The sequence below is a fragment of the Fulmarus glacialis genome, unplaced genomic scaffold, assembly GCF_000690835.1.
Source record: "Fulmarus glacialis isolate BGI_N327 unplaced genomic scaffold, ASM69083v1 scaffold34828, whole genome shotgun sequence".
NCBI classification, from domain to species: domain Eukaryota; kingdom Metazoa; phylum Chordata; class Aves; order Procellariiformes; family Procellariidae; genus Fulmarus; species Fulmarus glacialis.
In genome coordinates, this window is record NW_009229550.1 from 37,356 (window position 1) to 60,874 (window position 23,519).

A 23,519-nucleotide genomic window follows, 5' to 3' on the forward strand; every position below is an offset into this window, starting at 1 on the left:
GACTGCAGTTTGCATAGATGTGTAATTGAGAACTTGCAGCATTGCTGCAGGAGTGCAGAATTTTGCCGGAGTCATTCTGCGACTTTGGGGTAAGTTACAGCCTGTGCTTAGCCCCGTGCTTTCTGTTTTAACACCTATCAAGACAGATAGTTAAAAGCTATTTCAGGTATGTCTGCAACTGCAGTCCCAGACGAACCTATTAATGCAAAGCTCATGGGAAGGGAGGTGCTCGCTTTAAAAAGAGGCAGTCGGATGGTAGAGATGACAGCTGGCTTCAGACGGTTTGGGTTCACCTTGCGCAAGACTCTGAACCATGAATGAGTCTCAGCAAAGGAATGTAATCTTGTCTTCTGGTAATTAAAAGTCAAACTTGGATACCAGCCCATGTAAGAGCCCCAGTACCTTCAGGTACCGATTGGTAGAAAAATGTTTCCTTTATCTTGATCCGTGGTTAGTCTGATTATATTCCAGGCTTTAGAAAAACAAAAAAGGATGGGATGGGAAAAGGGTAATCAGAAATGTTTGAGATGGGACAGACACAGGAAACTCTCCTTTATTTAGAATGTATTTAGTTGTTTTTTATATTTTAGGAGGTATTTAGTAGTTTCTCTGCATTGCTTTCTCTTGTCCCAGCTAGCTCTGGTCCAGCAGGGCACTGATCTGTGTGCTTGACTTCAGATAAATAGACCAGGTCATTAAGTGTGTCCCTTCTACAGACGAAACTACTAGATTTTATGTCATGAAAGGTTTTCAATTCTGTGACTACTTTAAATTAAGCTAGTTCAACTCTAGGAGAGAACCTGTTTTTCAAGGGTGGCTAATCTGATTGGCCCAGTCCTGGGCCTTACTTCCATGGGGACATCTCAGATGCTTGAAGATGCATGCTTTTTTTGTTGGGGGGGATCTCAATATAGAGTATCACTCTTCTCTGAGGGCTGCCTTAGCAGCTGACGTTGGTAAATCTGGAGGCAGACCCACCAGGGAAAGGTGGTGTTGGTAGGTAGCTAGCCAACAGAGAAACGGAAAACATTTCCATTCCCTATTTCTGATTATCAGAGGGCATGCAATGAATAGTTGGCTGGTGGTTTGTCTCTGTCTCCTTGTTTCCTTGAAAGGTAGTAATTGTGTTCTGCTATTAATTATTCCAGCATGAAATGCATGGCTTTTGATGGTTATTTTAATTGGTGGGGTTGCCTGGCAACTAATGATGGAAACTTTTCTCTGTGTTGATTGACTGACCATAGATGTATTCCTCCCACAATATTTTTTGTATTCATAATGTGGAACCAATCACTGACAGCACCTGTGATCCTTTCAGGGGTTGGAAAACACATAAAGTACAAAAAATATACTCTAATTAACAAGGTTTCTGCCTCTGTTTTTTATTTCTTTGTGAAAACCACAGAGAACCTAATCACTTCCTTGCAGAGTTTTGTGTGTTTGGAATGCCACCTATTGTTTACTGTAACAAGATTTGCTAAAATTTCCTTGTTTCCTTATCAGCATCTACTATCTGCAGGTCTTGATTGTCTTAGTCTGAAACCCACATCTCTTGTGCGTTTTTTTTTTTTTGTCTTTCCCATATACTTTTTTTTTCCCTCTTTCTTGTCTTCCCCTCTGCCCATTTAAAATGTTTTCTTGGAACACATCTCAGTTTCTCCAAAAGAAAAGATTCCCTTGGGCTGCTGTTGAGTTCATCTCTCAAAGGGGAAGAAATCCAGATAATCCAGAACAGAGTGCAGGCAAGTCACTGACATTATCAACAGATGTTTCTGTTTCCTATTTCCAGGTTCTGTAATTTTTAAGTATTACCTAAAAACAAAGGGAAAAACAGATGGAAGGAAAAAAGTGAAGAAGAAAATTAATAAAAGGAGATACAAACAGTTGGCTTCCTGTAATCTTAGTGATCTGTTTCTGCTATGTGTTGCAAAGTGCATAGTCAATGCTTTAGTGATGTACTTGATCCTTTACTCATCTGAAAATTAGACCCCAGAATGCCACAGCTCTCTGAAATAACTTCTAATTTAATATAGATCATCATCACTTCTTCAACAATAAATCAACTCTATCTCCACACGTGCCAGTTAATCAGTTTTGTCTTTCATCGCTTCAGCACTCGGTAAATCAGTCCTTCCTCCCACAACCAACTGATCATTTCTTTTCCAGTGCCTGTCTCAGTAAATTTGGTCCTCACACACAAACCTGTCCATGTACACAAACATGTCCATGCTCATGTGTTTAGCGTCCCATCTAAACATGTGTTACCTGCATACTCTCCTATCATTTGACTGAATCTCTGTCTTTCCTTTGTCCTACCCTTTGGATGTGTGGATCTCACCATTACTGCTCTGGACTGACCCGAAGCGTGGGCCACCATTACCTGATTGTTTTCCTGGTGTGTTGGAAGGGTTGAACTTCAGTTTTTGTCTCTGATGCATCTTCTGTGAAGAAGGGACGGCTAGCTTTCCATCTCCCTTGACTTTTTCTTTTTCCTTCTTTCTGCCTACATTTGCTCTGGCATGTGCCTGTTCTACTGCTGAAGAATTCAGACTTTATTGTTATTTCTGTGTGGGCATCTTTTGTTCTTCATTTCAAATGAGCACAATGGATTTCTTTAGTAAACATCTTAACTGCCTATCAGTACCTTTTTCTCCAGAAAATAGTGAGCTTGCCCCCTTGCCCTTGGCACTGTTTGAAATCTTAACTGTACCCTGGTCATTTCCCATTTTGACTTGTTACGCATCTTAGGCTTTTCCTGGATCCCTGAGTTCCCAGGTTCTACAGACTCCAGACTGCTGGCAGCTCATCATCCCCTTACCAAGGAGGCAAGATTATACCGCTTTGCAGCTGTGGAAACTTCAGCCTGTCCTTTCTCACCAACAAAGCTCCTTTTCCAAACTTCCCGTGTACTTCTACAACTGAATAGTTTTCTGTTCTTATTCCTGTTACCTGCTTTCCTGCTGTCTCCAGTCTTTGACTTCTTGCTGTCCTTTCCCCTGGTGACACTGCGTAGCGGCAGGACCTCTCCTCTCCCCTCGTGCCAGGCCACACACCCACCTCTCGCTCCTGCCCTGCAAGTCCTGCCTAACGAGGACAGGAGATCTTAAGTGAAGGACAGTGTGAGTGGAAATCTGTTTTTGCTGCTTCTGTTATCTTCATCCTCATGTGCTGTCTTAACAAAAAGACACTTTTGCGTTGCACCTCATACGTGCCTCCTATCCAGGCTAGGTTACTAACTCATCCTCAATAATAATTCTTGTTGACTGCTTATTTCAAGGGAGAGATGTCTGTATGGCCTCAAAACTCATTGATGTTCCACACCAGAAAGCAGCCTGGGTTTTATCTTACAAATTAATTTTACAGGTCAAAGGTTTCCACTGCCACTCCTCACCTTAAGGATGCTTTTACTTCTTGCAGGTCTAGAAAAGCTGTTTCCCGTAAGAATCTTGCCATGTACAAAACAAAATAAAAGATCTTTTTTTGGTAAAGTTTGTCTTCACGTTTATAAAATGAACAGTGGCAACAAACTTCAGCATTCAGGCTTTCTTCTGGCAGAGAATATTGGCAAATGACAGACAAAAAATTCTTAGCTGAGAGGATTGATAGGTTGGTGGTCACGAAGGGGTTAATCGGCCCTGTGAGTCGGAGGACAGGGTTTTACTCCGCTTGCTCCAGGCTTCCTTGTGATCTTGGGCAGATCACTTAGCCTGTCTGGCTTTGCCCATGTGGAGATAATTCTTCTCACCTACCTCACATGGGTGATACTGTGCTGATTTCATTAATACTTTGAAATTATTTGGAGATCCTGAGGTCGAAGTACTGGAGAAGTGAGAAGGTTTGTAAATTATTAAATAATTATTGTTATATCACAAATAGATGCATTCACTGGAGGAAATGCAGTGTCTGGCAGCCAAGCCATACAGCTGCTGCAGTGTGCTACTGAAAATAATTACTTGCTCAAATAATGCATATTTACAGTTTATGGAGGACCATTTTGAGGATTATATATCATTAAATACATGGACTAATGTAAGATTTAAAAAAGACTACTTTCCCAGCACCACTCCCCAGAGTCCTTAGTGCCTGGGCCACGTGAATAACGTTCCCATTCCTCTGTCCAAGCCCAACGTTGTGTTTTTAATTTATTTTAAGTATCCAAGGAATGCTGTCTCCAGTATTCAGAGGACTCTAAATCGGATGTGAGACACAAATGCACCAGAGAAGCTTATCAGAGAAATGGGCTTGGCGCGAAGCCTACATAAACAACCATAATTTTTTTTTCTCATTTAAATGGCGGGACTCAGGAGGATTGGCTGATCGTAGCTGCAGTGGGCTGTCCTTGGGCACCAAGGAAAGTGCTTTGGTGACCCCTGGTATTTGACATGAGCTGAATGTTTTGCTTGCCCATAAACTTACTGCTATAGAATGAACAGCTTGGTTCTGGTAAATTGACTTCTACAGGTTACTTTCCAGAGTTATTTACCAGCAGTGGATGTTTTCCTCCTATCCTTGGACTTCTCAGGAAATTTTAGCTTGGTTTTAACCCAGGTGGGGGAAGAGCTCTTGTTCCTCTCCACTCTTCTCTGCCTCTCTCCCTCAAAACACAGCACAGGAAGAAACTAAGTAAATTTGATCTTAGCCAGAAAGCATTTTTTTCCTCTTCCAATAAATATCTCATTTCCTGAAAATCCTGCCTTTGACCAGAACTTCTACTGGGACTTCTTAGATCTATCATCACTCATGGCCAAATCCAGTTTCAGTTAGTGTCAAAGTATTCTTGACTTCGTGGGGAGAGGCATGAGCTCTTAGCTGGGCAGCAGGAGCCTGCTCCTATCACACCGACATTAATGGTGTGGTTTGCCCTAGGTGAGCTTGTTCCCTGTACTTGTGTAAAAAGCAGGTAATTTTGCAATATAACTTTTTGTTTATGAATACCATGCCAGAAATAGTAAGGAATTATTTTATGGTTTTACTGAGAAACTCCTAGTATTTTACCAGTGTGAAACTTGCATGTGGGTGCCCTGCATTGAACTGACACAAATAAAAATAGGAAATCTTCATTCTTGCAAACTCGATCCACAGTCTTGAATTAGGGACAGTAAGTACTTTCTAAAAACAAACCTGAAGCAAAACCCCGCCATGGCCTCCCTGATGGCCAACGTCCAGTCCATATTCAGTACTCCTCCATTTACAGGATTATGGCCTCCACTTGGCAGTTCACAGGACCAGTATCTGATTGAGCGCAGGCAGCACGGTTTGGCAGCCAGCAGAGATAATGCGATACGCTGTAGTGTCGGTGCATGTCTGGAAGTCGGTGCTGGGCTGCAGAGGATGAAAGCCGTCCGGCTGGGGCTGGTACTCGATACGTAGACACTCTGTGCTGTCCCTTAAACAGTCGCCTTCTCTTGATGATCCACCCTCTCATGAGAGCTCCTGGTTCAATATTCAAATAAATCAATGAGAATTGTTTTCTTAAAGTGGTGGAGAAAGCGGGAGTGTAATAACTTTGGGTATAGTCCTGTGTTCCTTGCCTGCCCCAAATGTCCCAGCAGGCTCAGGGCATGCAAGGAATGCTGAGGGGTTCCTCGGGGAACAGCGCTGAGCACTTGTTGGACACTTGGTCAGCTTGCTCCTCTTCTCATGGATGTTTAGTACTTGAGGAACAGGTCTGTGTCCTGTGGTCCTGGGCCAGAATAACCTCCTACTATCGTTTTGGGGTAGTGGGGGCCCAGATGCTTCAGTATTTCACCCACAACATTGCTGTTAATGGGTGATGAAACAACCACCCTGCAAACTGAAAAGGCAAAGAGCGTTCCAGTCTCTCTGTGCCATGTCCCATAAAGCCAAGTGACAGGTGAAGTATGTTTGCATTTAAGTTTTAGCTTGTGCATGGCATGACTAGAGAGATGCCGAAGCCTACTGGAGGCAGTAAGTGTTGCTTACACTCCCAAAGCATCTTCTGCCGAGTGGTTTTGCAAGCGCTCCTGTCGCCTCGTGTCATTTGGGAGGAGTGCTTTGGCGCAGGAAAGTGCGGGGGAGGCTGTTGACAGTCATGGCCCCTGAGATGGCGTTCAAACCCCATGGTAAACTCGGTTGTTTGTGAGGTTACTGGGGCCTTGCGAAGTCATTCCCAAAGTCCCCTGTGAGTGCTTGCTGCCTTGTGGTGTTGGGGGCAGGCTCACAAAAACAGGTTTCAAGTCCCACAGATACCCTCCCTTTCCTCCACCCGTTCATCCCACAGAGTGCAGGTGGCACAGAGGTGTCGGGTGCTTGGCGAGAGGTTCCCTTGCTGCTTTGTGCACCATCTCGCTCCTTTCTGTCTTCACGAGCTCCCTTTATAGATGCAAAAACTCCTGTGTTCCTTCCCGTTCCTGTTCAGGGCCCCATATAACCTCATCCTCACCTCCGTATCTGCTGTTACTGCCTCTCCCCCAGTGACTCAGCTGGTCAGTCCCTAGCACTGCCATCCCCTGCCTGCTCCCTCTCTTCTGCTCCTGCAGCCCCGCCTTGGCACAGGCAGGCAGCCTGCCTGTGGTCAGGAAGGGGCTCCCACCTCCTGTCTGCCCAGCTGCCCTGCCTTGCTCTGGCAGGGACTCTGCTTCCAGCACTGCTCCCTGCTCTCCGTCCTCCTTAGGTTTGCTTCTTTCTCCTCCTCTCCCCCAGCCCCCAAGCTGATTTTTCTTGCCTAAAACCATCAAGCCTTGACTCTTTGTTTGCCATGCTCATGTGAACTTGCACTGTGTTTGGAATAGTAATAAAAGTGAACGATGAGCTAGGCAAGAGATAGGCAAAGAAGTGAAGAAGATAAACTTTTAAAGTATCTCCTGTAAGAAGAAATAAAATCAGCAGTGGCTGCTGGTGTCTGACAGCACAGCTGGCTCGCCTGGTGTGGGTGACTCACAGTGCCAGCGCACATGCAGAATACGGCTGCTAATACCTGCCAGCTCTTTTAATTGTAACTGTGCAGAGTGAAAGGCATCTGATTTAATGCATTTTTAAAAGCATGAATGGATTTAGCAATCGTTTTTTATTACTGACTGCTGTGTCTCAATGGTTGTCTATCAGTGTGTTTTAAAACACCAGTGTGGTATGTCCTAACATTAGATTGGATACAGTCATAGAACCTCAGTCACTTACCTCAGCTGGCTGCCTGGGTGCTCTACACTGTCACTCTTCCAACTGCGTTCCCTGCAAAATTTTTCCTGGAAATAATGCAAATAACTTATTTGAGTGAGTCAGTGGATTACTGACCTTAGGAACCACAGCAATGTAAATTCAGACCTATGGAAACAATTTGCTGCATCGGTATTAACAGTCCAGTGGTCTCTAGAGCAGCAGTCTCCCAAGTGGGGTGCATGCACCCCAGAGAGTGCTCAAGACGATCATTAGGGTGCAGGAAGAAAATACTTCAGTAGTAGATGTATATAATTTATAAATAAATAAATATACGTGTATTGGTGGTGCATACTCAAACACTTTTTACTGATAGGAGAGCACTGTTGTAGAGGAGGAAAGCCTAAAGAATACACAGCCACCAGGACTTGTTTTGCTGTTCCCGCAAGTTATTTAACAAAGGAGAACGTATTCACTTGGTGAAATGAGGGTGGAAATCATCTACTTAAACTCTTAAGAAGGCATATAGGTGAAAGCCAGAGATCATGTTTTCTAAGCCTTGGTTTTGAACAGATGTTATTTTTTATTACCCTGGTTAAATTCTAGTAGCAAATCATCCCTGTTGTTACAACTGTTCTTTTTCAGGCCATGCTGCATGAGGTTGGTTCAAGTAAAGTGGCCAGCGGCTAGTATCTCAGAAGTACTATGGTGTTTAGGTGATGATGGTAAAGATAGTTTGGTGTTAGACACAGAGATGGCACAGCACGGATGCTGGCAGATGCAGACATAGAGTACCTGCGTATTGAAACCTCGGGGAGGTTCCAGTTAAATGTGTGCAAAGGGGAAAGTCGTCCTGTATCAGTGAAGTTCTGCAGCTGATTCTATGCAGTTTTGAATTATTAACTTTGGGATTTACAGCAGCCAATGCGTTTGGTCTTTGTGGTTTGCTGTATAGCTGCTTTTTCGTATTTGCTGTGTAGCTGCTTTTCCGCCTAGCCCAAATGTTGGGCTAGTGAACAGGATATGCGAAAACAGAAAACTCGGGAAAATCAAAAGAAGGAATAACCAAGTTTGATATGAGCATGGCTGAAGGCAGAGGTTTCCATTGTCTTAGTCACCACTGGCTGTAGTGGCGAGCTGATGTCTCATGCTGGGTAGGGAAGAGAGGAAGGAAGTGGATTTAGTGGAAAATTGATTGCATCTACTTGGGCTCTTTCCAGCTGAATCCTGAGTTAAGTACATTCATCCTGAACTAATCGTTGGGGAGAATTGGCTGAAATCTCACATACTTCTTAAAAGGAAAGCTAAGCATTAAAGGAACAATATCCTTATTGTACCTGAGTGCCAAAAGAAGTGAGTGTACTATCAGAAGTCCTACCTATTCAGCTCTCTCTCTTGGAAGCTGCTTGTGGTTTTAGTTCTAATGTGACCTGGTGCAGGAAGCTGTGGTCAGTCCACCACAAAACATCAAGGACAGGCCATTATGGATGGCTGATTTCTGATTATATTTCGAATTGGCTGAGCAAGCCCTAGTTCATTTCAGTCATTCAGGACAACTGTAATTTTCAGTTTTATTTTATTTACAGCAAAGTATACTGGACTATTGTCTAAAACACATATCTAAGGTCCTAGTAAGGTTTTGTTCAAAGTTACATAGAATAAATCTGAAGTAATTAACATCAGTATAATTGTTCACCAGTGTGAGCAAAAGAAGAGTTGTCTCTCTGTGCAGTTCTTTCAAACTTACTGCTAAATAATTTAAACCCAAAGAATGTGCTTCAAAACTGGCAGAATGTTTTAACACTTTGCTATCCTGAGAATATTTAGATTTTTTTTCCACTGTGTACTAATCTTTCTAAGTTTTCTTAGTGCTTCTGGTCCTGAGGACCGTTCCCTGATACATTATTCCATTATCATATGAAGAGAAAAGTTAAAGCTGTTGCTCAAGATGCCATCTCTAGGCACTGTGGATCTCAACAATCTCACTTTATTGCAAAGATTTATCTCAAGGGAATGAGAATTGAACACTGTGAGCTTGATTTCACAAACACATGGGTGCCATTGGTGTTGGCTGCTGAACACTTTCTGGATGTGACTCAAATCAAGCATTGCTGGTGTGTTTAGGTTCATCAGCAGCGCCCTTTGATGCTGCTCACACTGAGGTGCTGACGCATACGATGCTACTGGGAGGAAGAAAGTAAACTGTTCCTGTGCAAATCCATTCTTGTTTTTCTGAGACAACGCAGAAGATAGTTTAGGGAAATTGCTCATCTCCCTTGAGGCTCTCTTGCATGTTGCCACAGGATTGGGCTGTGTCCACTCCTTTTGTTCAACATGCTTTTATGTATAAAGTATTAGGAGAGAAGGTGATGCCGCAGCTCACTCCGTGCAGAGGTGACATTCAGCAATCTGACTTGCTGTTCCAGCTCTTGATCAGATTTCTTATCATCTGCTTCAGGCTAAGCTATGATTTTTAGTTGAAGCTGAACTTGAATGAAGAAGAGAATAATGACTTGCAAGAAAGAACCTGGTAGCAATGGTGAAGGGGTCTGTAGTGCCCTCACTTCAACAAGTTTACCTAACTTTTGCTAGTTAAGTTTGTCAGGTGGAGTCCCTGGTGGGTTCTTGCCCTGCTCTGAATATCCAGATCGCAGTAGGGACCAAGCTTCCCCCCCTCCCCTCTTTTCTTTTTTTCTTTCCTTTAGTCTTACTGGAATACAGTGGCTTCTTCTTTTGGATGTATTCCCATAGACGTTATCTGCTGTGTGTATTATAGCAGTTCGCTTCTCATGAAGGCTGTTCATTAACTTCAGGCAGTGCAGAACTTAGTGGCTTGGTCATGTCTCCTGCAGGGAGCCACACACAGTGTGAGCTGTCCACTTCTGTGTTGTACAACGAGGACCTGAGCAAAGTCTCAAAAAGCTGCTAGGTAAAAATACCTGTGGTCTGCATCCCATTCATTTCCAGGTGCAGTTCAAGACTGAAGTTTCAGGCTTTGACTTACAAAGCTCTTCCCTAGTCTGCTGGTGATGACTGTAGAGGCTGCTTTGTTCTTTAGGATGCAACAGAAGCTTGAGATCAGCAGAGCTTTAAAACAAACAAAAGGAAACGCTTCATACAATGTATAATGAAATTGTGGAACTCGCTGCCATAGGGACTGCGTGGAGGCCAAAAGTATAAATGATCTCATAGAGGAATTAGACAAATTAAAGAAAGATTGGTCCAGCGAGGCTATTAAACATAATAGTTATGATGCAACCTGCGGTGCAGGAAGGCCTTAAGTGCTGGCTGCTGGAAGCTGAGAGGTTATTCTTGGGAACACATCAGCCTGTGCGAGCCCTGTTTCTAATGCTCTTTCCCATTGAGCTTCCATTCTTGGCCAGAGCTGGAGACAGGATACTGCGCTAGATGGATCCTTGTTGCTGCCATTATGGTGGTTCTTACTGGAGCTTGAATGAAAACCACCCACCACGTTGCATGGGTAGTGGCCAGCAAGGCTGCTCGGGGAGGTTGCATCCTGCAGAGTCAGGAAGACTTGGGCTGGAACAGGCTGCAGCTTGGTGGTGGATTTACTTTTCCATAGAATGGGCTGGCACTGGGACCCTGGGATAGTGTGATAAGACAAGTACTCTTTTAAGTCCTGGCTGACAAGCAGCAGCTGGAAAAGTGGAATTCCATGCTGATAACAAGCAGGGTCTGTGATGGAACCGTGAAAGCCTTCCCACAGTGGAAGCTACCTTGGAGGAAGAGCTATACCCCCTTCCCTCCCAGCTTGCTGAGTGGTGAGGAGGCCTCTCATGGGTTTTACCCAGTGGTCTGTGTTGCTTTGCCCTTGTTCTTCACTTTCTTTTTTGCATTTGTAAACCCAGCCCTGGGGGAAAAAAAAAAAAATCTTAGTTGAAGTACATTTGGAGCTTTGTTTTACATTTCCCTGTTAGTGTGTCCACTTGCTAGCTTATTAAGAAATATATTTTAAGATAAATGTTAATATATAGGCCCAAAATAGCTATTAGATCAATGCGGGCTGTTGTATTTCTGTTTCTAAATATATGCTTGGTTTATGTTTTTACAAACTCCTTCTCAACGTAAGTTCTTCTGTTGGAGCTCCATGGAAATAATTTATGCCTTAACCCTGAAATTGATGGGTGGTATGGGATAGAATAAATACATAAGTGGGAGAGAAAGGAAACATCTGCCAATTTTAACTTTTGCAAATTATATGGAAGCTTGAAAGTATCTGCTAAGTTTATAATACGGTCTGCACAGGAACGCTTTGCCTGAGTACCAGAGGTCAGAGATCTTCTTGTCCCTGCAGCATTAAGTAACATTTTGGTTAAATAATCTGACCAAAGAGTAGGAGGAGAGAAAAAAGGAAGAGAGAATTCCACACTAGAGTAAACATGGCACGGAGATTATGAATACCCTGCCAAGAAAGGTGGGGTTTCCAGCAAGGTAACAAAAGATATTAGCTATCTATCTACATAATCCTGCTGGAGACTGACAGTTTAAGTCATCCAGCTAGGTTGGGGCAGAAATGTACCCTCCACGTCCTCTCCACCTAGTCTTGGGCTTGCTGGCTTTGGTGGTGGCGAATGATGCAAAGCGGTCAGAGCAAGGCACGTTACCTGCCTCAGTGCAGAAATGCGAGGTTTCTTGGCAGCAAAGGCGTGCTTTCTGGATAGAAAGGTGTTTCCTTCAGTGCGATAGCTGACATGAGGCAAAATCCTAGGGAAGGTAATGAAGTTTTTCATTTTGACATCATGGCAGGTTAAGGTAAACTGCAGAAGAGAGTCTAGAGTTTACCCTGGGCTACAAACATGTCAAAATGATAAACTGCCTTGTTTTCATCTGGATTTTACCACATGTTAGTGAGTGCATAGCAAAGACGGGCTTTTTTCTGGCGAAGATAGTACCTTGGGGCAGGTCTACAGCTTGTATAAATTGTGATGAATTCAGTGATGCTGTCAGGATTTACACCAGCTGCAAATTCAGCTCAGCATAGTCGATTGCGGCGGGAGTCGTGTGGTACTAGCACGTCTGCGTGGCAGGAGCTGGCACGCTGCTCCCGTGCTGGAGAGGTGGCACAGAGCAGAGAGCAGTCAGAGCCTGGATAACAGAAATGGAAATGATAATTGTGTTATACAAGAGCGTACTTTTGTGAGACTCCAAGTAAGGACTGGGCAACAGTAGTCAGGAGAAAAAGTAGTTAACTGCCATCTGCCTCTCCAGGACAGATCAACTTGAGATAGAGAATGAGAATGAATACTGACTTTGTAGCCACAGTTAATTGGCACTGAAAAGCTCTTTTTTAGTGTACAAATATGAATTAGTATAGGAACTTAAACTATGGAGATTTTAAAATTACTTTCTTTTAAATGATAACTTAAATTATAATTTTAAACAATTTTTATGCTTTCCCTGCATTGATATTTTTAAAAAGTAAATCTCCTGATCTCTTAAAAGTGTTCGTTCATATCTTGCTACGTCTGCCTACCTGATGATAATATTTGATTAGAATTTGTTCACAGACTCTGAATACTCTTTCCTGAAAGAATCTATGTAAAGGGAGAAAACAATACACATCCTGTACTCCACCTTCATAGGCCTCTAGCATACGATGCCACCTTTTGTTTGCAAGAGTTTAAATTTCAAATAAAATCCCAGCATTCTTTTGAAAAAAAGGAAAGGGCCTCTCCCCTGCTTAGATTGTCAAATCCCAGACTAGCCCGGAATTGAATAGGCCAAGTCAGTGACCTCAGGCAGAAAGAATGTTGGTTATTTACGTAGGGCTTCTGCTATTTTAGCAGCAAACCTTTTCTTCTGAAAGGACAATGTATACTGTTTTGTGTTTATGGCCAAGTAAAAAGCTTGTACATTTGAGATTTGCATCGTAATAGCCTCGTAACTCAATATACAGCATCCTCAAAAATAGCAGTGCAAGGCTCTGTTTTGTCTTAGCCAGTGCAGGTCTTTTAGAGGCTTTTACAAAAGTTCTCTGAAAAACCATCCCAAAGATTCAGCTGCTTATATGTTTGCCTTGGTGGCTTTTTTTGCCCCCAGAGTTTTGCTTTTTTTCAAAAACTAAAATTACACGTGGTTTCTTTATGAGCTATCAGGCCAGTGCTCAAAATATTTTGATGCATCTCAAGCTAAGCCGTGCCTGCAGCTTGAAACCAGGAAAATGTGTGAGAGTGTGTGTGTGTGTAATTCACACACTGAGTATTTTTCCTGAAATAATGGAAGATCTTTACAGGCATTCTGGCCTGGTGGATCAGCCTGCAATTCCAAATGGTTTTTAAAGTGTGCCTTTCTCAATAGATCGTAACCATGAGGAGCTATTGTGTTGAGTAAAGCACACATTTAGGATCCAATCCTGCATTCCTTAAAGTCAATGGGAGTCTGAGCGTGAAAGGAATGCAGGATTGGGTCCTGAAACAGGGGAGCAAAATTGTGTGCCAGATTGCTTTGAAAAGAAGAATACAGCACATCCACAGTAGCCACTTTTTAGTGTTTCAGATTTCAAACGGCTGGAGTCTGTGAAAAGTGGCTTCTGCCAACATGCAGTATCTTCTATTCAAAGGAATTTGGCATTGATTTTTTTTTTTCTGTCTTAAAAACCCCGAAAGCCCTAGAAATTCACCCCTCCCTTCACAAAGCCTGAGCAGTTGAGCATTGTGAGGAGGGGATGGGGCAGTGGTGGTGGGGGATGGAAGTTTCTCCAAGCCCAGGGGCTGGGGCTGGAGCGCGGTCCTCCTCGCAGCCCCTTCCTGCTACGAAGACCCTGCACAGCCCCAGCACTGGCGACGGAGGCTGTGGCTCGAATGCAGGACCCCGTCACAAAGAGGTTGTGCTCATGTTGTTTGGTGGCTTTGTGCGAGTCCCCTGCAAGAGACAGAGGAGAAAAATTTAATTAGCAGTTATTCAGGGGCTAAAGCAGCCTCGGTGCTCCCCATTCTCAAGTGGGTGGAGTGACAGAAACCTGGTGTAAAGAACACCTCTGTGCAGATAGGCAGTCATAAGGCAGAGGGAGGGATGGAGAACTGCGGGCCCAAACTCACATGTGAGTGAAGGAGAAATGGCAACAAATAAAGAAAAAGTATTGGAAGCTTTTGTTTTCTTTTGGCACATCTTTAGTTCCTGGGCAGGCGAACCTCCTGTACCAAGTGAAAGAAAACATCTCCTGGGTGAAATTCTGCATCAGTTTTATCTTGAGATGACTGGGTAGAGGAGGTAACAGAGGTGGGTTGTAATTACTTAATATTTTCAATTATTTATTCCATGTTTGTAAAATTTGGTATTCCTCTTGAAGTTTTAGCTCCTGGAATCATCTGGTGACTTAAAGTTTAGCTTCCACTTTTCAGAAAGAGTAGTTGTCCGACATGGGGATTTGTGGAGAACGGATTGGATTCTGGATGTTTCATTGGCCCTTCAGCTTTTGAGTTATTTTGGTCCCAGTTTCTCACTCATTAAAACATGTACTTAGAGAGCATGCAGGCGCTCTTCAGAGGGCAGGTCACACCTTGCACGGCAAGAAAAGCTGCAGCGTCTGTGCCAGAGTTTAGTTTAAGGCTGTGGACAGTAATTCCCATCGTGGTGCCCTGTGCTGTCATGACGATGTCCGCAGGCCATACGGGAGATCCCTTGGGCACCAACTGCCCCTGCATGGGCTCGGCAGTGGGCCCTGCCACAGCCCGTGGGTGGCATGTGGGGTGGAAAAGTGCATTTGGGTGCTGTCTGCATCTGGGAGCATGGGCAGCCTGTGGATGGCCACCGCAGACCAGTTTTGAGTCAGAGCAGGCCCAGACCTATGCCAGGGGCTTTTGCAAAACAAAATTAGCAGGTTTGGCCTGGTAAAGTTTACGTTTCCGTTGAGCAGTGATGGAGACTGTGGCCGCAGTTGGGCAGCAGGCATGCAGATACATTTGCTCAGCCCAAGCCACCTTCTGTCTGGTTTCACTTGTACAGGGCTTTGGGGCAATACACGCGAGTTTTCCTTCCCTGTTACGGTGTCTGGGAAATGTTTGAGCAAATGTTGTTGCATATTAATCCTGCATGTATGTTTACATGTCGCTTTAGTCCGAACGCATTGAGAGACTGTCGCTTAAGGTGCTAACATGAGACTGGTAATGATGCTGGTGTCACATCAGTCACTGCAGAGATGGCATCTGAAGCAGTTAACAAACAATTAGGTCCATGTTTAATATTGCTAACTAAAACGGATACGCACAGTTCTTCGGTCAGTAAGGCATGAAGAGCCAGGGGCTGCCATGCTCAGAAAGCTGTGTGAGTCGTGGACCAAAGCTTCCAGAATGCAGAGATTCTCACCGAGTGTCCCGTTCAGCCTTAGACCTGACGATGTGTAAAATAAGAAGTAAGGGGAAGAAATCCCAATGAGAGAAGCAATGTGATATGCTTTTTTTCCTCCAGAAAGAGCTGCTAAAGAAGGATGCTGTGTATTTGTGTTGCTGCTGTGAGACAAGGAGCTCGTGGTGCCACTTTCCCAGCAGGAGCAGTGCGTGGCCGTGCCGGGGGCTCCAGCAAGCCCCGGTGCGGTGGCGGGCCAGCCGCAGCCATCCGCCCGGTCCTGCCGCAGCCTGCACCTTGCTCACTGCTAGCGCGGGGGGGCCATGCCCCCATGGGAGAAGCAGCGGCCGAGCCGAGGTCTGTGCTCGTGTGTGGTCAGACCTACCCAGGCATGTCCCCAGCCAACAGGAATGGCAGGTACTTGAATAATACTCCGTGGCGATAGCTTGGGCTGTTCAGGCTTTTAATTAGCTCTGCTTTAACACGCAGCCTGCACCTTGCTCACTGCTAGCGCGGGGGGGCCATGCCCCCATGGGAGAAGCAGCGGCCGAGCCGAGGTCTGTGCTCGTGTGTGGTCAGACCTACCCAGGCATGTCCCCAGCCAACAGGAATGGCAGGTACTTGAATAATACTCCGTGGCGATAGCTTGGGCTGTTCAGGCTTTTAATTAGCTCTGCTTTAACAAATTTCTTATCTTTAGCAGTGATACCTACAGCTGAACTCTTCAATTGCGCTCCATATGGGGAGGTTTTAATTACATTTTCTGACTAAAATACAATTCTCGTGTTCCACACAGCTGTAATGTTAGAAATAACAAGGACATTATTAGTCATCTTGCACTTTGTTCCCTCTAACGCTGAAACTTTCCTGCATGAAGTTACAAGAAGAGGCACATATATCACGAGAATGTTACGAGAGAGATCATGATGGCGAGGAGGTACGCTGGTGTATTTTTTTCAGCGCGCTGGTAGTCTCAGGGACGCGCCAGGCGTTATCTGGGAGGCGAGGCTGGGGCTGCAGCATTCCCATTATGTCAGAGGGGAGCTGTTTGTTTTTAAGTAGCGTCAGGCACTGAGACAATGCAGGCTTCTCACATGAACTTGCTTACACTACAATGCTAGTAAATCATGATTATTACCCAACGTTGCATGTTTTTAATCATCAAAGTACTTAAAATATTATAATAATGCTTGGCACTTTATAACTTCAAAGCACGCTGCAAACAGTAATTAGGTCTAATAACCATGCTGTGACAGTGAGACATTGTTATCTCTTGTCTTACAAAGGCGAGGGGGGGTGTTAGCCCCCGATGCGGTTGCATCATCCTGTGTGAGACTGGAGATCTACCAGTGAAGGCTGCGACTTGATAAACTCACCTCCCTATAGGCAAATACTCGCTGCCAGCAGCAGCATGGAGGGCTTTGAAGATGCTTTCTGGGCTAGTGGGGAGGGGGCAGGACATTTTCAGTGCTCTTTCAGAGCACCTCCTCGAGACCGTAAAACCCGGTCGGATTCACATTTTGTTCCATGAGGGCCTGGAGCAGCTTTTGAAACAGCGTTGGAAAAAGTTCTACCCCATCTTGGCTTCCTGGCTGGTGTGTTTTCACCACCCAGCGAAGTATTGTGGAGACTGGAGGGAATAGTTGTGGACAGCCTGTGTCAACTGTGGGTCATTTTTCCTTTTGCAAGCCAAATCTTGGAGTTGAGTCCTTCGCTAAAGCAACAGCTCTCCCGTTCCTTCCCTTTAGTTTGCAACACATAGGGGAGAAAAATTGTGCAGGCAATTAATTGCTAGACACGTTTAAATACCAGAGACTCATAAACTGTTTAAATGTGAAAACTGTTGTTAAAAACCTAGAGCTGATTCTGATTTTATATATTTTTTAAAAGTTCCAAAAGCCTGCTTTCTTTTGGATGTTTGTCACGTTGGTGCAAACACCAGTTGTGATCATTCCTTGGGACAGAGTGATTTCTAGCTCGCGTTTTATTAACTGCTAGATTATCTACGTGAAGCTTTGCGCTTTTTGCTGGAGCATTTGCAAGGTCTCTGCCTCCCACCTGAGGTGGTAGAACCCCCTTATCCTGGCGCTCACTGCCCCTCAAATGTGTGGGTGTCAGTCAAGAAACATAAAAGTTACTTGCAACAAGCATTTGTTGTCACTGCGAGCACATAAGCTTCATTTCCTACAGCAAAACAAGGCTCTAAAGAGCACTCAGGGAAAAAAGGGCTTCCCTGTAAAAGCTGGTGTTACGTGCCTGCGTGTGGGCTGCAGGCTGGGCGGCTTCTGCCCCGTCCCGAGGTCCCCCCACGCGTTCCTGGCCGACCTGCTGCTCTTCTGGTGGGGTGTGAAACAGAGCCTCTTCCTTGCTGCTGTTGAAAACTGGTCTGACAGGGCGGGCGTGCCGAGGTGGGTATCCAGCAGAAGGAGGAGAGAAGCACGGTGTTTGTGAAACCCCGTGCTTGTGAACTCTGCGCTAGGCTGCTCATTATAACGGCTCATTATTATTATAATGAGCTGTCGGCAAGTTGCATCAAGTTTTGTCAGAAACTCTTGACTTTTTTGTTTCAATATTATGAAAGCAAATAGTAACCCGGGCTCAATCATTCAGAGGAAAGCCAAGCAGCAGGTTCTGTGTACCAGTGGGCAGGATGGTAGTATCTTGTCTAGCTGGCCAGGTGTTTGACTCAGCTGGCTAAAGCAACATCAGGTTTTTTTAACTTGTAATCTCTGCCTGATTGACAATAATAGGTTATGGCTACACCGAACAGACTGGTGCTGGATAGGCCCCCAAGTTACTCCAGGACCTTGAGAGGTGAAACCGCCTTGTCCAGTACATCGAGCTCGGGGCAGGTACCCTAACCGTGAGGCACTGCACAGCCCTGCTGCACGGCTGCCCTGGGGCTGGGAGGTGCCAGTGCTGCATCTCCTTGGGCTTTGTGGCTCCCTGGCTGCAACTGCCAGCACTTTTCCTCTTGATTGCAGTTTTCACGTGAGGCCCGGGTACTCGCAGAGCTTGATGTTTGACCGTGTTCAATGCCGTCATTTAGCAAACTCTTCTGGAGGGCGAATGGAACGTATGTTTTTGCCTTTATTTCTAAAACTCAGTATGTAGAAGCCAATATAGTGCAGCCATGGCTATTTGTGTGATAACTTGCTGTTTCTTGTTTATGAGATAATTATTGTACAATCCCTGAACTAAATTCCTCTAAGGTAAAAGGCCTGTCTATTTTATTAATTATTGCTAATAATAGTAATTATCATGTGAGCAAGCTGCTTGCCTGCTTTATGAGTTTAGGCAAGTTGGTTCCCTAATAGGTGGCTTGTTTTTTTCAGCTGTAAAATGGGGAAAATGGTATTCTTAGTTTTGAAAGGTGTTGCTCTGCAAGTGCTGCGTAAAACAGAGATGTTTCTACCGTGTCAGCTGCATGGAAGGGGAGGCAGCTGTCTGTTTGGCAGGTGGGGGCTTGCAGAGCATGGTGTGAGCAGGGGCTCACAAGTTGTGCAGTGGCTGAGATGGAGACTCGCAGCTTTGCTGCACTGGGGTGAGGAAGCTTAATGTCGCAGGGCAATCAGCTGCCGAATGCATCTGATAACACAAGCGTCTTTGAGAGCCTGTCCAAAACTTCGGGTTTGCCTTGTTTGCTTTGGGTCTTAGGGTGCCCGCTCCTTCCCAATCCGGGAGAGCTCTGACCCCATTGGCTTCTGCCAGTGATGCTGTGCTAAGGAAACAACAGAAGCAGAATTTGGGGCGTTTCTATCAACCTGAGCACTGGAGGCTCTGCATGCTGGGATACAAAGCGGGATGTACGGGTCCACGTGCACCTTCTGCAGTGCCTTGGGAGATGCTGACGTCTCCCCAGATTAGGGTGTTCCTTTCCTGCAGAGATCCTTCCAGGAACAGCGTTTAGGATTTGTCCCTAATTATCTCTGCTGCTTCTAACCATAATGGGTGTGTGGTGAGGGTGATGGCCAGCGCTTCTCTACCTGAAACAAATGCCCCAGCTCTGCACCAGTGATGTGTGTCAGCAAGGTGGAAGCGCTGCGTCAGCATGTCCAAGGCAAGTCCCTGTTGGGGGTGCAGCCACTTCATCTCCACCGTCTAAAGACAAGTCGTGTATTAAGGCTGGGTCTGGCAGAGCCAACATGTTCTTTAAAAAGCTATTCTCACCTCTTTACTTTTCTTCTCTCCCTTCCATTTACCTTTCCTTTACCTTTCACTGGAGAGGTTTAAAAACAGCTTGGATAAGCAGGAGGGAAGATCTAGAAGTGGTTGCTCCTGCATCAGCAGAGAGAGGCCCCGTGACCCCCTGATTGCTGTCCCAGCCCCGTGCCTTGTTTCGGTGATGTGTAGGATGGACCAGTTTTACCTAAGAGCCTCAGAGGAGATGGGACAGTCTCAGTGCATTGCCCACGCCACCAGGCTCCTGGTCCCCTCCAGAGCTACCAGGCAGCTAGAAAGACAAACAAGAGCTGACTCCACCTACCAGCAGTATGGAGACAGCAGCCCGTGAGATCGACAGCCCAAGAATGTGCACACAAAAGAAGCATTTCCCTCGGCCACGACAGTAAAACCGCCAGACAACCACATGCAGCATGTGATTTCCCAGAAGCATCAGCCCAGATCCCAACTTCTTTGTGCCACACACTGTTTCCCAGGATCGGATCACAGTGGCAACATGTAAAAGGCACTTTCAAGCACTGAAAATTAATCATATTTTCCTCAACATTGTTTATGGAAACCATGGAGAGCACTCCTACCCCTCTGCGCTTGGCCAGCTGGCTCAGCTCGCCAGCCCTGAGAATCAAACCCTCCACGAAGATCAGCGGTGTTTATGGTGGAGCTTCTACTCTGCCTCAGTAGGAGACGTCCAGGCTTATTCTGTGGAGTAAAAGCTTTGGCAGTGACCTGGGAGGGGTCGTCTGTTAACCTGTAAATGCAGAGCCTCTTGCCCGCTTCCTTGCTCTGTGTCACTGCTAATGGCAGCTGGTATGCAGCCCATAGTAGGCGCCGTGCCATCTGCTTGCCAAGGCTGCACGTGGCTTGTGAGAGCACCCAAATGTTTGGGAGCTTTGGCCAGTGGGACCCTGGCAGAGTGGAAATAAGGTGAGTCAGGATGAGTGCGGTTTCCCTTCTCCCTCTCTGGTTTTACACTGATAAAATGGTGTTGCTTTCAATGGAGCAGCTCTGGTGTAAGACAGATCGGATCTGCTGTATCTGAAAACTCGTTGGGCTCGGTGGTTTCTGAATTCCTGGTTATAATCGGTTTTGTTGGGACTCTCTGGAGTCTGTTGTGCATTTCTTAGCTGTAAAGGGAGCCATCAGTTAACGATGATCACAGGCTTTGTCAATAGAGTTCCGCAAGCGCTAATGAAATGGCAAATGTTCAAACTTGAAAATGAAATCTCTTGTTTTCAGTGGGATTTTTCTGCCCTTCCCTCCGTCACGTGTGCCTTGTACTGCTTTAGTTTCGCAGGGAGCTGTGGGTGTAGCTGCTGTGGCATTGATTAATGTATTAATATTTTTAAAGATGACAGGAACATCCATATGCAGTATCCCTCGTTTGGTCCTTTAGAGACAAACACATCGCTGATGTTGATTGCAGTGGATGTATGCTGCTGTGATTTCACCAGCTAAGAAAATTGTCTCAATTTACAAATGAGCCTTTCCCCCCAGAATAATCATTTTTGGGTTTAGATTTCAAATTTTCCAGGAACTGGTATCAGCTGGGTTCCATAACCTGCTCTTAGAAGTAACGTTTAGTTGATAAGGAATTTGTTAAGGCAGGATGGAGCTGAGAGCCCAGCCCTCACCCATGTCTCTGGATGGACCCTCCGGGGCGAGAGGGGCCAGGACCTGCCATGCAGACAGGCGCAGCAGGGTGTGCTTTTTCCCTTTGCATCTTGAACGACTGGGTTTGGGGGACGGAGCACAAAATTCTGACGGTACCATATTTTAACAGGGAGAAGACTACGAGGAAAAGCGTTCTACAATGTCAATGGCAAGGTGTACTGTGAAGAAGACTTCCTAGTAAGTAAGATTTCAGGCATTTTTTATTGTTTTTAAACCAAATTGTTCTTTTATATTGGCTTGTTTACTTTGAGAGGTGGTTTAATCATCTGGGGTCTCCTGCCAGTGCTGGAATTAGAAAGCATTTACCACTAACTCCATAAAGGCAGGATCAGGCCCTTGGTTTGAAGTGGTGGCTATGAAACCAAGTACATAACTGTCCATAAGCCATCACAAAGTGTAAATCATGAGAATAAACACTGGAGCTGCTGAAGCTTGGGACTTGAATTGCAGCCACAAAGCCTCGCCTGCCAAGCTAGAGCTCAAAGTCAAACATCTGGGGAATACCAATCATAACAAGAGGGGAGACGTTTCTGACTGGAGCACGTCATCACTGTGTACAATGTTGCTTTGTTGCAGGCGCAGTTTTAATCACTGCTCTGCTCGGAGTGATGTGGAGCTGCATTGTGATTAGTTAAAAACTGTTAGCCACAGAGGAGCAACTAATTTTCTCTCCATGCGCCCAGAGGTTTTATAAACGCTTTACTTTAATAGAGACTGAGTCATGAGAAGAAAAATGAAGCTTGTTGCTGAGCTGTGTTGTTCCAAAAATAAAATATTTGTGCAATTAAGGGTGAGGATTGTGCAGTACACAGAGAATGATTTGATAAGTGGCAGACCATTTATAATTAAGATTAAGAGGACAGAATGGCTGGGAATTGAAATTAGAAAGGAAAGATATATTTTAGCTTAGAGGATGATGAATTGGAGAATCAGTATGTTGAATTTATACCACCTTTATTTATTGAAATACCATTCATTTAGAAGCTTGGGTCTTCCAGAACGACTTTCCATTTTTAATGAATATATGGCCATACTTTTTGCAAAGGAATTATTCAAAGTATATCGCACAACAAAAATGTTACTGGCAGTTGAGAGTGTGCAAATGCATTTCTCATCAATGCAATCCATAAAAATGATGGAAATTCCTAAAACATAAGCGATATTTGCCTTCATGTGTTACACCTTTACTCTCAGCCTACTACAGCTGGAGCCTGTTGAAAAGAGCAAGTTGTATTTTGTGCAGAAAATAAGTTTCTTGTTATAATTGAAATGTGTTACAGTTTTGCTTGCATTTTGAGAGAAAATTATTTTTTCTCCCTTGCTTTTTTCAGCTCTTTCTTTCCTGTGTTTCTGCAGAAGCACAGGGAGAAGAGGTGGAGTGTGAGACGGAGAGGCTCAAACCTTTGAGATTTTTATTTTGAACTGTGTTGGAATGTACTTTCCCCATGATCAAAACCTTTCATCCAGACTTAATGACATGATTGTTGTTATTAGCTTGTAATTTCAGCCTAAACATGAGAATTTTAAATCTAAAAATATCAATCTTTTGCAGAACATTCAGTTTTCAAGGGGTGGGGGCAAAGCTTCTTTAGTTCTTAGACATGTTCTGTAGTAGGCTTCTGAAGGGAGATACTTGCAGTGATTTTCCCAAGAAAACTGAGGTTAAGGACCTGATAGGAATAAATTTTCTGCAAGTTAGGGAACTGTTGGGACGTTTAAGGCACAGATTTAAAAGCCCAAACCTCCCACAGGTGTATCTTAGCAGATTCCCAGTAGCACAGAGGGGTGGGAGAGAAGCCGACCAAGGGGTGCACTGCTGCGTAAGTCAGCAAAAGAAATCAATTTCTGACGTTGTCTCTGCCCATGTTAAGCCGCTGCTTCTCAGAAAGTGATTTCATCTTCTCTTAGCTTCCCCTGAGCAAACATCATAGCAAGAATACTAGGAATTGTCTTGTTTTCCCTAATAAAATAAATCAACTTTGCCTATTTTAGAGTTCTGTGGACAGAGAAAGCGCAAAGCTTTTCTGGAAGTCGGAGGAAAAGGCTGCAAAGTAGCAATTAAAAAGGAAATTATTTCAACTACTTCATATTCCCAGGTCTTGCTCCTAGCCACTTGGAAACCCCAGTCCTCTCTAAAAAGAGGTGTTTTCAGTCCAAAGCAGATAGCCAACTACTTTTTCTGTATAACTGAGAATTTCAGTCTCTACCATAACTCCAAATCTTAGTGCAGCTTTATATATGGATTTCCT

The 23,519-nt window shown here is 44.7% G+C and overlaps 1 protein-coding gene across 1 annotated transcript in view; it reads left to right on the forward strand.

The window, feature by feature from the left end:
* Positions 1–23,519, forward strand: part of WTIP (Wilms tumor 1 interacting protein) — a 50,784-nt gene that overhangs the window by 6,729 nt on the left and 20,536 nt on the right. The window contains exon 2 of the mRNA XM_009583887.1: positions 21,380–21,447. Coding sequence (XP_009582182.1) covers positions 21,380–21,447 — 68 coding nt within the window. The remainder of the gene's footprint in view (positions 1–21,379; positions 21,448–23,519) is intronic.